The sequence below is a fragment of the Cupressus sempervirens genome, chromosome 2 (genome assembly GCF_028749045.1).
Source record: "Cupressus sempervirens isolate cs-2001-9-10 chromosome 2, ASM2874904v1, whole genome shotgun sequence".
Taxonomy (NCBI): Eukaryota; Viridiplantae; Streptophyta; class Pinopsida; order Cupressales; family Cupressaceae; genus Cupressus; species Cupressus sempervirens.
Window position 1 is genome coordinate 513,159,281 of NC_143119.1, and position 17,249 is coordinate 513,176,529.

Genomic DNA, 17,249 nt, shown 5'->3' on the forward strand with positions numbered 1-17,249 from the left:
TCCGTTAAACAGGAGACAATCTAGAACACAGTAACTGCAGAATAGCTGTCTGATATAATACAACTCTAGATCACAATGACCATTAATCTGACCCAAAATAATGAAACAAATTTTCTGATGTTTGATGACTTTCAACTTCTTTTTAATTGCAGCAATATGTAATAACATAGATGATGAATGCTTATAAAACTCTAAGCCTCTGCTTCAGTATCAGACATATTTTAAGGTTGCACTCAAACTGCAGCATATGGTGCAGGCAATACCAACTCCAAGACTGCTGACAACTTTATCATAAATAAAATGGCTTCATACTTGAAAGAAATGTTTACATTATATTGATTTACCTCGAATTCTTCAAATTTGGCCCTTAAAGTCATGCATTCAAGGTAAAACCATTAAAGCACTAGGGAAGGATTTTATTATTAGAAAGTAATTAATGGTATCATTAGAATATATTAACGCCAACTATACTATCCCATGTAGCAGACATGAAATTTAATGTCATGAAACAAAGAATCAACTCACATACAGTGCATTGTAAATCAGGATGAATGAATTGCCAAAATAATTGCATGAGGAAGGAGTTAGCTATCCAATATGAAATATGATTAGGTGTTAGTTTAGAAAGGTGTTCAGGTTTGTGTACCGACTGAAGCTAACAATACCTGTTATTCAAGATATATGATGTCATGGGTTTATTTTAAGGTAAATCCATTGGCAGAACTCAGTTTAAGCAATCGTTATGCTAAGGAAATTATCAGAAGTTTATACATGAATTTGTATTTTTTGATCTATATGAAGAAGTATTTTTGATTTTTCTGCTCAGTTTGGTTTCTGTATTCTAAGAGAAATACATTATCAATTGGGCACAAATTGTAGTTTTCTCTTGGGGAAAAAATGTTTCATTAGTGAAATCCAGTTATTTAGTCATTGCAAAATGCAAAAACTTTATTTCCTCTTGTCACCAAATTTTGTACGTTGACTATTTTGTATATAATTGTAGATTTTCTTTTCGAATTACATTGTCTTTGATTGTGCTATGCATCAGGAGGAAGCAGTATCGGATGTCCAGACAATGCAGGTGCTGCAGGGACCAAGTTTGATACGGTCCTTCGGAGTCTAATTGTTAGCAATGACAATATGTCAACAGTTACAGGCACACCTCTGCTGGATTTTCCGACATACCCTCTCTGGACAAATTTTTATGTTGAAAGTCATGCAAAAGTTGTTGTCCCTTTATATTGGGGTAGGGTTCAGGTTGGTAAACTATTCTTTGATTTCTGATTATTTGTTGCAGCATTCTAAGTCACATTGAAGTGTTTTCTTTATCTCTCATTGTAGTTTTTAATCTTATCTTTTTGATGCTCTTAGCATGCAGTTTGTTGTCTTTTCTCTCTTTTAGTATTGGAGCCTATTAAGCTCCCACATACTATTGTTGATTGAATTACTTTAAAGAGCCAATTACCTGGTAATTTTTTCAATATTCATCTAACTTCACTATTCTTTCTTAAATACTTGAGGTAGTGTTGTCCTTGGCCTTCAGTTTAATCCAATTTTAGTCATGTTTTTCTGATGGATGAAGCTAATATAATAACCTTAAGGTGTGACTAAATATATCAGTTAAATAATTTCATTTCAACCAGTCTTTCATTATTTTTATTTGATAGAAGTAACTCTTGAAAGTTTATTAGAATGACATAAGATCTTCTTGACTGTAGAATGGAAGTACAAGTAATTGAAAGTATCAGCCTGCATTGGGCACAAAACTGTTTGAAAGTAGATTGTCAACTTTATACCTTGAATTAGAGCTTGAATTCATGTTAGTTATCACTATGAAAGATGAATTAACATACGATTCCACAATGCTAAAGATAGAATTTTAATCATTATTATAATTAACATAATGTACATGTAGAATTCCTTTATGGCCTTCCCAAATAGCCCATTTTTATTATGAAGTACCATTGGTGTCTCGAGCCTTTCCATCAATCCCAGGAGCATGGAGTGACATCAGCCATTCTGCCTTCCAGCCCTACTTAGGGTTATTCTACTCAAATGGACCCTTATGCTGCTTGGATTTTGTAATGTTCCCATTTTAGCAGTTGACCAAGTGTGTGTGCTTTAGCCTTGTTCTACATGGTCTCGAGGGCTAACGAAGGGTTTAATGGGATCCTGGAGTGTTTTGACCTAGTCATTTCCAGTTTGGGCCAAAACGAAGTTGATTTACTCAGTTTCAGGCATACTTACTATTTTTAGTAAGTCGGCAGGACACAATGCAGGTCAATTTTGGTGATTGGATTTGATACTCCTCGGTGAGAGCTTTCCGATGAGCTATCACTCGCATTATTCGGAGTCCGATTGCTAATACATTTTAATGCCTGAAGTTTTATTAAAGTAATGTCTAATTTAATTGTAAAATATTTAAGTGTTACTTTAATATTTATTTTATGGGGATGTGTACCCAAGGGAGACATAAGGGGTATTTTAATATATGTTATATATACTACACATCTTTTATCCCACATTGCCCATATGAGTTGAGCGGACCCTTGGAAATAGAATAAAAGGAAGCATTTGTGGCTTCATTAGCAAGGTTGAATATGAGAAGAAATTGGTGTGTGAGTTGCAGCTCCGTTCTTGGCAGTTGAGGACGTCTATCCTCTCTTGTAACATTCTAGACGTCATTCCCTTGGGGTTTGGCCTTTGGAATTCTTTGTTATTGGTTTCGTTATCAGGCAGTTTAATTGCATTTCTAGCTATAGGCAAATTTGGTATTTTGCTCATATCTTCTTCACTACTTTTCCGACGCTTATGCCGCTTTGAGGGAATGATATTACGAAGGTAGTGGACTGATTGAAGGACAAAGCACTGTAGCAGCAAGTTTGAAAGCATGGGCTGGAGTATTATGTCAATACTGCTGAAGTAATTAGTGAGTTGATAAATCTGCCATGTATTTGGTTTTATGAATTCTGAAAATAACATTTTATTAGCAGCAGTTCATTTCCACTTTGCATATTATTGTAGTTTCTTTCTTGTTTATGTTGTATGATACCAATTCCATGCACGAAACACAACAAACAAATAAACATTTGATTTTCAGAGCTATAAGGGGTTTAAAACATTAAACGGAGAAATAAGAGGTTGAATGCAAACTGTTTGACATAACTCCTTTCAGCAATTTGGTTTAGTTTTTTGGGACATCCAGGGGTGCCCATTACAGTGGTATCAGAGCTATAAGTCCTGCCATCCTGTGGAGGTCTTATAGGGAATTTGGAACAGCCGGATAAAGGGAAAAGTGTTTGATGAAAAGTCAAAACACTAAAATCAGAAAAAAAAAAAAAAAAAACACAGGCTAAGCATTTATGTTTGAGCATGCGACAGGGGCCTTATAATTTCCGCGATACCAGAGCAAGACAAAATAGGATTTTAGACTTGCAAAGCAAACAGTCTAGTACATTCGTGCAGGGGGACATTGAATCCAGCCATACAGACATAGAGGAGATATTCTTTGATTAGGACAACAATAAGGGTGATTGAGATGACAAGAATACAAGATTAGGTGGAGGCAGGAATGCCGGTCCAGATCAGGGGGACGTAATGTTCAGACAATTACTAGATACATTAGAGCAGGGGCAGCGTATGCAGCAGGAGCAGAATAGGCGAATGGACATGATGTTGCAGCTCATGGCTAGATAGATGGGTGTCAATATTAATCCAGGTGATGCCAACAACAGAAACAATAACAATGGGGGAAACAATAACCATGGAGGCCAAGGCAACAACAATGGTCCTGAGAATAACATTAATGGTAATAATGGACATGGCAACAATGGGAATGAGGCTGATAACTTTAGACACGTTGCACGCCCAGCGCGGACTGCGAGCTCGAGACCTCTTCTACCCACCTTTCCACCTAGAGATCCGATAAAACCAGTAAACGAACCGTAGATTACCGAGTTACAGGATCAGTTCAGGAGGGACTGGGAGGCTAGTGGACCGGAGTTTCAGGCGGATATTTCCCTCAGAGATTATATGGACTTGAGGATGAGACACATGCCTAGAGCAGGAGGGAGGAATCAAAACTTTGAGCTGAGAAAGAAAGTTGGAAAACTTTCCTTACCTTATTATGATGCTTCAGGGAAGATGACTGCATGAGCTTGGGTGCAGAAGGTAGATACATACTTGCAGCTAAATCCTATGCCTGAGGAGGAGGCTATCAAGTATGTGGCTATGCACTTGGATGGCGTTGCACATGAATGGTGGCATCATGGCATGGTGACTTTGGGGCATAATCAGATTACATCCTATGAGGAATTCACCGAAACATTGATTGAGAGATTTGACACTAGGGATCCCAAGTTACATTTCAAGGAACTAGCACAGTTAAAACAGTCAGTTCTGTGGATGCTTACATTGCCGAGTTTTAGCGCTTGTCTGTACTTGTTACTGATATCTCTCCTAGGAGATTGGTGGTGTTATTTTGTGATGGTCTTGCTGATCCATTACGAGGTTGGGTGAAGGGACATGATCCACTCACCTTAGCTGAAGCAACTAAAAAGGCACGAGATTTAGCCCCTTCGGTATACAAAGGAAAAAACCATTCAACAGATTCTTCCTACCGCAAGGAAAAAGACAAAAAACCATTTCAAAAAGAGTATAGCAAACCCAAAGAAGGATCAAAAGGACTAGCCAATGAAACCTTGAATGAACTTTGAAAGAAGAAGCTGTGCTTCCATTGTAGAGAGCCTTGGGACTTATCTCATAAATGTTCTCTCAAGGCTAAGGCAAATCAAATGGAGTATTTTTCAGCAGAAGATTCAGAGTCAGAGGGGGAGGATCAACACTCTGATTCAGATGAGGGTAACACTATAGAGGAGAGCAGCATTCCTAAGGATGATAGATCGTTGGCACACTTGACAGGGGCCCAAAAGGCAATCACATTTAAGGTCAGGGGTACTATCCAGGGGCAGAAAGTGATATCTCTTATTGACACTGGGGCTACACATAACTTCATAGATGCACAGTTGGTAGCTAGGAGAGGGTTACAGATAGAGGAGCCTGATGGGTTTAGAGGCATGGTGGCTAATGGTGATAAATTATTACGCACTCGGAAGATATCTAATCTTCACATAAGGTTTGGAGATGGCTACGAGTTGAAGGATGAGTTCTATGTTGTGGACATGAGAGATTATGATGTCATCCTCAGCATGACATGGATGGCTTCACTAGTGGAGTTCACACTCAACCTAGCGAAATTGGAGATGAGATTCTAGCATGAGGGCAAAACTGTGGTACTTAGAGGACTTTTAGATGGAGGTTGCAGAGTAGTGTCCCTGGGGAGAATGCAGAGACTTTTTCGTCATGATGACATAGAGTGGGCGGCAGAGTACTACATTATGCCAACTTCACCAGAGCCACAAGAAAAGAGTCATCCACCAGATATCCAGAAGATACTTGATAGACACGCTAAAGTATTTAGCGATATTCCTCATGGGGTTCCTCCTGACAGAGGGATGAAACATGTTATTGAGCTCGAGGAGGGAGCCAAACCAGTTATGATTACTCCCTATTGTCATCCTAAGAAACACAAGGATGAGATAGAGAAGGCGATTAAGGATTTGTTGGAGATGGGGCATATCAGGCCCAGTAAGAGCCCCTTTGCTTCAGCAGTAATATTGGTAAAGAAGAAGGATGGGACGATGCACATGTGCATCGGTTACAGGGCACTGAATAAGAAAACAATTAAAAACAGGTATCCCATTCCTAGGATTGATGAGCTGATTGATGAGTTGCATGGGGCATGCTTCTTCACCAAAATTGATTTGCGATCCGGATACCATTAGATCAGGATGAGAGCAAAGGACATTGAGAAAATAGCCTTCCGATGCCACTATGGCCACTTTGAGTTCATGGTTATGCCATTTGGTCTAACCAATGCACCCGCTACATTTCAAATTTGTATGAACCAGGTATTCAGGAAGCAGCTGAGGAGATTTGTCTTGATCTTCTTTGATGACATCTTGGTCTTCAGTAAGACCTGGGAGGAGCACTTACATCATCTGGAGGAGGTGTTATCTATTCTGGAGAGAGAGTCATTGTATGCCAAGGAATCTAAATGTGAGTTTGGCATGACTGAGCTCCTTTACCTTGGGCATATCATTAGTGCAGGTGGCATTCGGGTTGATCCCGAAAAGATTAGAGCTATTGTAGAGTGGCCTACTCCCACAAACCTTACACAGCTTAAGGGATTCTTTGGTTTATGCGGTTTTTATAGGAGGTTTGTTAAGGGATTCTCACAGATTGCTACACCCTTGACAAATCTTACCAGGAAAGGAGCCTTCGTGTGGACAGGGGCAGCACAGAGGTGTTTTGAGCATTTCAAGCAGATAATGTCTTCATGTCCAGTTCTAGCTCTACCAGATTTCACGAAGCCTTTTGAGTTTCATTGTGATGCATCGGGTGATGGGATTGGAGCAGTATTGATGCAGGAGAAGCATCCTATTGCATTCGAGAGTAGGAAGCTTCGGGGAGTTGAGAAGAGTTATTCTGTCTATGACTGGGAGATGTTGGCCATAATGCATGCATTGGCCAAATTTCGATCATATTTGGTAGGTGGACGTTTTGTGATCAAGACTGATCACAACAGTATTAAATACTTCATGAGCCAGCGTGATCTTAATGATTGACAACAAAAATGGGTGACTAAATTGCAGGCTTATGACTTTGACATAGAGTTTGTCAAAGGTAAGAAAAATGTGGTGGCTGATGCCTTATCTCGGAGACCTCACTTATGTGCTCTGGCAGAGATTTCAGGAGATTGGAGAGATCGGATTATAGCAGAGTATGTCGGAGATGCTTGGGCTTCTGGATTGATTTTAGGTACCATACAGGATGATCACTATGAGGTGATAGATGGATTGATCAGAGTTCAGGACAGGGTTTATTTGATTCCGTCATCACATTTGAGAGAGGCGATACTGAAGGCATTTCATGATGCACCCACAGCTGGACATCCGGGGGTCTTCAAGACCTACAGGCAGATCTGAGAGCGGTTTTCATGGAAAGGGCTCAAGGATGATGTTCAGAGGTATATCAGGGAGTGTGTGGTTTGTCAACAGAATAAGGGAGAGCACACATTTCCTGCAGGTTTATTACAGCCCTTGCCCATTCCTGATAGGAAATGGGAAAGTATTTCGATGGACTTCATCACTGGTTTACCACGAGTGCAAGGAAGAGATTGCATCTATGTGGTGGTGGACCGCTTGACGAAGTTTGCTCACTTCTTTGCTATTCCGTCCACTTACACAGCAACACAGGTGGCAGATCTTTTCTTTAGAGAGGTATTCAGGTTACATGGGCTGCCCAGATTCATTGTCAGCGACCGGGATAGTAAGTTTATGAGTGTTTTTTGGCAAGAGTTGTTTAAGTTGTGTGGTACAGATCTTACACCTAGCACTAGTTATCATCCACAAACAGATGGGCAAACAGAGATTGTGAATAAATGGGTGGAAGGATATTTGAGGAACTATGTAACTGCACACCAAAAGGCTTGGATCAGATGGTTGCATATGGGAGAGTATTGTTATAACACTACTTATCATATGTCCATCAAGATGACTCCTTTCATGGCACTCTATGGTTATGAAGCACTTAGCTTCATGGATTTAGTTTTGGGGGACAGTAGAGTGCCCAAAGCCAAAAACTTATTGCAGGATAGTCAGGATATCCTGAAAGTGCTCAAAGAGAATATACAACAGGCCCAGAATCAACAGAAATTGTATGCTGATCAGCACCGAATAGAGCGTAGCTTCGAGGTAGGGGATATGGTTTACTTGAGGCTACAACCATAGAGACAGTTATCGCTCAAGAAGAGCGGAGCTGAAAAGTTGAAACCTAGATTTTATGGTCCCTACAGGGTGATTCACAAAGTGGGCAAAGTCGCCTATGAGCTTGAGCTTCTAGAGGGCAATCGAGTGCACAATGTGTTTCATGTGTCTAGGCTTAAGAAAGCCATTGGTCAGAATGTAGTGCCTTTTGCAGATTTACCCCCTTTGGATGAGGAGGGGAAGCTTGTGTTAGTACTCGAGGCTATTTTGGACACCAGAGAGAGTAAGCTTAGAAACAGGATAGTGAAGGAGTATTTGGTCAGATGGAGAGACCTGCCGGAGGAAGATTCTACATGGGAGAGTGAGCAGGTTATTCAGCAGGCTGGACTGAGATTGCTTGAGGACAAGCAATTTCAAGGGGGGCGGACTGTAATGTCCCCATTTTAACAGTTGACCAAGTGTGTGTGCGTTAGCCTTGTTCTACATGGTCCCGAGGGCTAACGAAGGGTTTAATGGGATCTTGGAGTGTTTTGGCCTAGTCATTTCCAGTTTGGGCCAAAACGAAGTTGATTTACTCAGTTTCAGGCATACTTACTATTTTTAGTAAGTCGGCAGGACACAGTACAGGTCAATTTTGGTGATTGGATTTGATACTCCTCGGTGAGAGCTTTTTGATGAGCTATCACTCGCATTATTTGGAGTCCGATTGCTAATACATTTTAATGCCTGAAGTTTTATTAAAGTAACGTCTAATTTAATTGTAAAATATTAAAGTGTTACTTTAATATTTATTTTATGTGGATGTGTACCCAAGGGAGACATAAGGGGTATTTTAATATATGTTTTATATACTACACATCTTTTATCCCACATTGCCCATATGAGTTGAGCGAACCTTTGGAAATAGAATAAAAGGAAGCATTTGTGGCTTCATTGGTAAGGTTGAATATGAGAAGAAATTGGTGTGTGAGTTGCAGCTCCGTTCTTGGCATTTGAGGACGTCTATCCTCTCTTGTAACATTCTAGACGTCATTCCCTTAGGGTTTGGCCTTTGAAATTCTTTGTTATTGGCTTCATTATCAGGCAATTTAGTTGCATTTCCAGCTACAGGCAGATTTGGTATTTTGCTCATATCTTCTTCACTACTTTTCCGACGCTTATGCCGCTTTGAGGGAATGATATTACGAAGGTAGTGGACTGATTGAAGGACAAAGCACTGTAGCAGCAAGTTCGAAAGCATGGGCTGGAGTATTATGTCAATACTGCTGAAGTAATTAGTGAGTTGATAAATCTGCCATGTATTTGGTTTTATGAATTCTGAAAATAACATTTTATTAGCAGCAGTTCATTTCCACTTTGCATATTATTCTAGTTTCTTTCTTGTTTATGTTGTATGATACCAATTCTATGCATAAAACACAACAAACAAATAAACGTTTGATTTGCAGAGTTATAAGGGGTTTAAAACATTAAACGGAGAAATAAGAGGTTGAATGCAAACTGTTTGACATAATTCCTTTCAGCAATTTGGTTTAGTTTTTTGGGACATACAGGGGTGCCCATTACAGATTCCTTGTGGTACCTCATTATTAATCATGCATAAATTAGAGCAACAGATTATCTGCATACATTACTATTTCCTATCAAATGGAAGACAAATAATAATCTACTAATTCATATTGCAAAGCATTTTACTTCATATTGATGAGCATATAAAGTTTAAATTGTTGTTTAATGTATTAATTCTGAGTCCGCCTCTTGTTTGATTGAATGCTGATTTTTAATACTTCAATGCCTTGACTTGGTCAATGTTTGAATGATTACTACAGACAGATTGAATTGATAGAAGAATTGATTGTAGGTCTGTTTATACATTTCTGAATTGACGTTTGATGGATGGCTGAGTGATTTCCTCTGATTTGATGATTTGATATATTGTAATGATAATGAAGATGAATGATTGAATAAATGGGAATCCTACAGTGATGTGGGGTGATTGAATGAGTGTGGATTAAATGTATTGGTGAGTGATGATAGATGAGTCCCTTGAATGCTTGGAGTGGTTTCTCTTTTTACCTTTATTTGTGAAAGGGTCTAAGAGCACACAAAAAATACCGAGAGTGGGGTGTGGGGTGAATCGGTATTTATAAACTTTTAAAACCATGAAACTGCATAAAACATAAAGAGAGCAACCATCAAGACACAAACACCAAATTCCTGTGAAAATCCCTTTTGGATAAAAAATCACAACACAATAGCTTTCGTTAATGAAATGGCAACTAACCTAGATTCTATAAGTGAGCACCATCTCACAGAGAGCATCAATCTCCTTAAAGCACCAACTTGAGCTGTATTTTGAAGTTTTCTTCTAATTCTCTTGAGCTGTATTGCAATAAATTACATTCACAAATTCTGTCTTTGACAAGCCGCATAAGATTGCATTCATGGAGTTTACATTGTTTTCTAAAGCCTTTTCCCATCAGCACAATTGGAGGAATTGTGTAAGTAGTCCTCACATTATTCGAAACATCAAAACTCAGTGAAATACTTATGCATTCAAACATTTCATAATGCATAATTTGTGTCATCATATAAGTGTGCTCTATTTGTAGCAAGACCATGAGAACCCATGTGTGCAATCAGGATCAGCCTCCAAGCATTTGAGCTCTATTCTGAAAGGAACCTTTCTTTGATACTAATTGAAGAGCACAAAAAATACTGGGGCAGGTGTTGAATCAGTATTTTGGACTTTGAAAATCATGTAACCTCATAAAATGTAAAGAGAGCAACCATAGAGACGAAAACACCAAATTTCTTGGAAAATCCTTTCGGATAAAATGCCATGACAGACAATAACTTAATTAACAAAATGGGCACCAACCCATATTACATTAGTGAGCACCAATGCATGGAGATAACCAATTCTCCTCCAAGCACCAACTTTGATTAGATGAGGCGCCAATTCAAAAAATACTATTCATTTCAAAATAACATACTCAGCAATAAATGAGAGAAACACACAACTTCAATTTCACCAACCCAAGAAATCACATGCACAACTTTTTCAATCTCCTACAACTTTGAAATCACACACAAGGAATATGCGACTCTCTGCCAATCCTTTTTCTCTCTAATATCGAACTCCACATCTTCAATCTGCTTGATTCTTTCATCCATTCTTTAACATCAGTTCTCAAAAACACTGCTAAACTCAGTAATCATGCTAACAAATTTCTCCACTTGGCTAGCAACTACAAAGAATTAGTGATTTGTTTTCTCTAGCACAAGAAAACAGTTTTTGATAAGCTTAGAAAAAACAGTAATCACCAGCATTGACTCCCCCTTAAATAAAAGCAGTCCATCATTAGAAGGTTCGGCTCCATTTTTGTTATGCATCTCCCAACTAGAAAATGGCTGTAGTATATATTTACTTGAGAATGCATAAATGACATAGGAGCTCGACTCAACCATTCCTGGTAACAAAACTGATATGCTTGGTCCTTCCATTCCTTCCATTCAATGCATCAATTTTTTTTCAAACTACCATGCACGAGCTGATTTCTCATCATCGATTTCATCATCTCAGTGTAACTGTCCCAACGCTACATACACTTACATATATGCTGCTCGATAGCTTAATTGTACTGCCCAGAGATAGGTAGAAGAATTAATGCAGCCCAAACCAACCAAAAGTCATGAGTCGATTAATGCTTGATAGCTTTGAAACAGCTCCATAATTTTTTACAGCTCCCATCCACATACACGACTTGAGATGACAATAGAATATATGTTTGTTTTAAAAAACAAAGCACATGATACATGAATTAGTTTTTCAGATAGATAAGAATCGCCCAGTGTTTTCATATATCACTAAACTATCCATCTTTGGCTTTTGAAATCAGAGATTATGCCAAAGATGTCATAGTAAGGGAGTCAACACTCACAGGAAAACCGTACACATGAAACAAGGAATTGTTTTAAAAACAACCGCCCAGTCTTCACTAGGATAGTCAATACTCCATATCAACTCTATTGAAAGAGTTTCTCCTGCACATAAAAAACACTGCTCAAATAGAGATCATACAAACCAGTATAGCTGCACACGCCTTTAGTCGTTCCAATTTCCCATCAATATTTCTCATGGCTCAGTCAATAGAAGAATAGTGATTGCATAAAAATGATTCCCTTTTTTTCATCCAAGGCTTTAGATTTGCTGTCTTCACAGAATCAACCCTTGTAGTCAAATGATGACATGGCAGGTGATAAGGCAACCTGACCTGGCAAAGAAATAGACAAGCAGGTAACTTAAGTAGACTATCAACCAGCTCAAGCATGCAACCAAGTAGCTCAAGCATGCAACTACATAGCTTAACCAAACAACCAAGTAGCTCAAGTAGACAATCAAGTAGCTCAAGCAAATAACCAAGTAGCTCAACTAAACAGCCAACCAGCTCAAGCAGACAACCATATAGCTCATTCCAGTTTTTCTATTACTGCAATCCTTAGAAATTAATGCGACCTTGATCATCTTCCTTTGACATCAATGTCAACATATTCAAGAGGGTCACCACCTTTCATGAGAATTGAGTCATCGTTTTTCATTGTTGCCTTCTACAATAATATATTATTACCCCAATTTTTCCTCCCTCAGGTTCTCCTCAAATGACACCTCCTCTCTGTATCTTCCAATGTGAGGGAGAAGTCATACCTCTTCATCCTGTCTGTCTCTTGGCGAGAGTCACCACCTTTAACAGTTGCAACCCTTGAAAGAGTCACAGCCCTTCATTGTTCTTGCCCTTTGAGAGAGTTACAACCTTTCATAGCTACAACCTTTTTAAAGAGTCACAACCCTTCATCATTGCTGTCCTAGGAAAGAGTCGTCTCCTTATTTTCTTCTCTATTAATTCTTTCTTGATTAACGCTTTTCCTTTTCTCTTCCTTCGTCTCCCCCTTTCAAATGAATTTCTCTACTCCCTTTTAAATCTTATGTTTCAAGGAGTCAAAACTTTTCATCTCATGGCTTTTTTGACCATTCATTAAACTTTACTAAATTTTAGTTATGTTAAATTTTGTTCTTTTATATTTATAATTTAAATTTTCATTTTATTTTTGTTGCTTATTATTAAATACTATTAAATAAAGGGAACATTACACATTGTTATAAGTTGACCTTTGATGCGTACCATAGTGTCTTGCAAATCTGTAAGTGAACTACTTACAGATTTTAATTCTCTCTACAGAAGCTTTCATTTATATTTTGCAAATCTGAATCAACCTGCTACTGATAAATTCCTTGCACGGTGGAAATAATAATGGAAACAACAGCTGCTGCTACATACGGTCTCATTTCCAAAATACATGGATCTCCAAACGTTACTTGGAAAGGAGCATCCACTCTACTTTTATTTTACTCTCCAAAATTCTGAACTATGTATATAAATTGGATTATATTCAGAGTGAATTGTTAGACTGAAACTGTCTTTTCATTCATCATCTTTGGATGTTATTGTCTACTGATGCCCTGGGAAACAGCTTTTAAATTTAAAAAGATTATGTTTTCTTGAATTTTTATGTCTAAACTATTTTCAATTTCTGATATATACTCTTGGAGCAAGTACATATATTTTTGCTGATTCTGTTGATAAGTATTTGATATTTTAAAATTTAATATGGCTTTTTCTGCCATAATTTCTGATAGTTTTACTAAATGTAAGCATTTTTTCTGTATGTGTGTTGACCTTAAGGTGCGTGGTCAGATCAGTTTGTTGTATGCTGCATCTCTTAGCTTTGGTCTAGAAGATTACCCATTTTCAGAATTTGAATTGATGGCAGAAGAGCTTTTAATGAGCGATTCCACAATAAAGGTAGATTGCAAACTATGCTTTTTAATTTTTTATTCACTATGCAATCTTTCCAAGTATGTCTAACACATGTTTACATAGAATATTTTCATTTCAGCTTTTGAGTGTAGATTGTAGGCATCTGTGTTCAGTTATGTTATTATGTTGCATGTTCAGGAGGAAGGTTCAAAATGTTCTTGAAGGTTTATATTATGTTTTCTTGTTGTTCATTTTAAAGTTGACAGGGGGATTCTTACAGTTGGTAACTATAATTAAGAAAACATAAATTACCATGAATCTATTTATAGAGATTCACTTGAAAAACTAGATTTTCAGAAAAACCGAATTCAAACACATTAAAACATGTATTGAAAATAGAGCTGTCTTATGTTGAATCTGAACTCGTTCCTGTACTATAATTCTTAGCATTCAACTGTTGTTGCATATGTTCTTGTCATCTGAATCAAGGTCATCAATGAACTTCCGGACAGGCTTAAAATAATGGCTGAATTGCAGGAAAAATCATGCTGGTTGCAGTTGAAATAAGATTTCTAATGCAGGTCCCTGAATGTATCTTAAAATAATAGGTTGAAACATTAACATAGCAAACTGCAGTTAAAAATGGTCAAGCATGGATCAAATCAGAAAAATGCAAAACAAATGGGAAAAGCTCTTTGCAAGAACACAGTGGTCACACATTCTGAAGGAATCAGTGAAATGCTGGAAAGTAACAATGTGTATGATATTTGAGAAATCTCACAAATTCTCCATAGAAAATCAAGCCATGCAAGTGAGAATTGATAAATTGCGATTTATCACAATATTTTTACATGATCTGCTATTATGATTCCAAGATTTACAATGCACTAATTGTAACACAGTTACATTGACAAGGGAATTTCATGATGACAATCCCCCCTTCATAAGATGGTCCTACAGTTATTTTTGAAACTAAGTGAACTTCATATCCAGCAATGACTTAGTGAAGATATCCACTTGGGTTTGTCCCAGCATTGCGAATCAAAATCTTTTGCAGCTCTCATAATTCATGAAGCTTGTGGCACCTTATCTTGATATGCTTATTACTTGCTTAAAAGTTTGGATTCTAGGCAATCTAAATGACACTTGAGTGTCATAACAAATCATTGGTTTGCCTTTTGATACATGCTGATGCAGCTGAGCTAGCAAGATGATGACAAAGCCAGAAATAATTCATTCCTCTTGATTTTGAAACAGTATTTGATTTCTTGGAAGTCAGTGAGATTAGTGAATTTCTGAACAAAAAGAAATACCTAGAAGTAGACCTTGTGTTATAAGAATCTCTTTCTCAGTTTGAATATGTGTATGCAGAAGGCTTACATCTCCTTTCTTGAACTTAAGGCGGAAATCCAAAGCTAGTTCACATATGTTAGATATGTTGATGTTTGGTAGCTTTGGTAGGATAAACTTGTGAGATTAATTAATATAAGAATGATTCATATATATATATATATATAATTAAGATTATCATTATATTAATTATATTAATGAATAGCCACGTCCCATGAAGGGACATGTCTCCTCTTGGTTTATTCCTCATACAAATACAAGAGGTTGCTGCCATTTGAAAAACACATACCTCTTCGAAACACAACATGATATCAGAGCACGTGATTCCTAGAACTGTTAGTAATAAGGCATATATTAGAAACTATAATTCAACGACTTAAACTTGTTCTTGGAACAAATTAGCGTTTAAACAGTAGTCTGCATACTCTTGGACAGACTAATGTATTGAATGAGAATCATAGTATTGAACATCATATCTGTGAAAGTATGTATAATACTTGTGGTGGAAAATAATTTTTAATGCCATAAAAACAATCTTATAAATTATAATATATTTTTGGCTCTAGTGAAGGAAACACATAATGAAGTTAGTGTGAAAGCGTTTGCTTAGAGTATGGAATATATATCCGCTTCATTCATTGGCCTGTGGTTAACATCAGTCCATTTCTTCGTACCATTTGGTGGACTACCGTGCTATAGAAGTTATTATTGGGATTTGTTGTCTCCATTGAAGAGTAGTTAGTAACAGGAAAGCAATTCATTCATGAGAGTTTCCCGGTCCTGTGTGGGCACTCCAAAGTTACGCAGAGGAACATCTTTCATCATCGCATCTGGGACTTTCCCTTCAGCGGCATGATCTCTATGTAATGCAAACTCGGCGAGTTTATCTTCTATGCATGTTTAGAGTATGGGGAGCCATGAGTTTAACATCTGCAGATATCCGGTTGAATTCTGAGAACCATATTGTAAAGTTTATTACCAGATTTTAAATTTAATGCAGAGTTGTTGCAGGTACAAACAATAACGCCAATGTACTTGAATTGCTTCCAGAATCTGCAAACATCAGTGCAGTAATAACAGAAATAAAGTATTATCGAACTCAGAATTATCTTCGATCCTTTGGAGTGCTTGCATTAATAGATTTCGATGCCAAGATTACATCGGGCAGATTGGATAAATATCAACGGCAAGGGGTGTGGGAATGAATGGCCATGTCTCCAATTGGAGACATGGACATTCATTCTCACACCCATTCATAGTTAACTAATGCTCATGATTAGTTACTGTCTTAAACACAGTGATTAAATGTACAACCAATCATTACATCTGCAGCCCAATATAAAGAATAGATGGATCATGATCTAAACAATTGGAGACATGGACATTCATTCTCACACCCATTCATAGTTAACTAATGCTCATGATTAGTTACTGTCTTAAACACAGTGATTAAATGTACAACCAATCATTACATCTGCAGCCCAATATAAAGAATAGATCGATCATGATCTAAACATCAAAGGAACCAAAAATAATCTCGATCATGCCTTAATGATCTTTGAACATATATATCTCATCGGTTTCAGACTGTGGAAGATACAACAGCATGTATGTATGCATATATGTATAACAGCGTGTGCATCATGTTGTTCTACATAGATACATATGTATGTGCTTACCATAGTAATGCTAGACCGAAGCTACATGCATTAACACTCCCTCTTAGCTAGGAAAGACAAAGTGCATATATATAAGTTGTTTATATGAAAAGTAATATCCTGAAGATATATATAAGAAAATCAAGTCTCATGATATTCTTTCTATTTATGGTGTGTATACAGATATCAAGTCACATGATATCCACCATATTCTTTATATTTATGGTGTGTATATAGATATCTCTTTCAAGGTCGCCTCTTAGTGGAAACAAATTTTTTAATAAGTTTTTAACCTTCAATTTTTTTTTGAGTTTTTAATATTTTTTTAGCCTTTAATTTTTTTTGGGTTTTTCAATAATTTTCTAACCTTAAAATAATGGGCTTTTTAATAATTTTTTTCTTAAAATATAATTTGGTGAGTTTATAATTTTTTCTTAAAAAATATGGGTTTCCTCTTGAATACCTTGTCAGCATTTTTGCAATTTGGGAGGCTCTCTAGTTTTAGTTGGGTTTTACCGTTTTCCCTCAATAATGATGTTTTGTAGCTAATCCATGTCTTAGATTTTGTGCCACCTATTTGTTTGGTTTTGGTTATT

The 17,249-nt window shown here is 37.3% G+C and overlaps 1 protein-coding gene across 2 annotated transcripts in view; it reads left to right on the forward strand.

Moving 5' to 3' along the window:
• LOC149573226 (uncharacterized) overlaps positions 1-17,249 on the forward strand; it is a 235,547-nt gene that overhangs the window by 21,189 nt on the left and 197,109 nt on the right. For both annotated transcript variants that reach the window (XM_089814405.1, XM_089814406.1), the window contains exons 4-5: positions 1,049-1,257; positions 13,571-13,690. In XM_089814405.1, the coding sequence (XP_089670531.1) occupies positions 1,049-1,257; positions 13,571-13,690 (329 nt within the window). The remainder of the gene's footprint in view (positions 1-1,048; positions 1,258-13,570; positions 13,691-17,249) is intronic.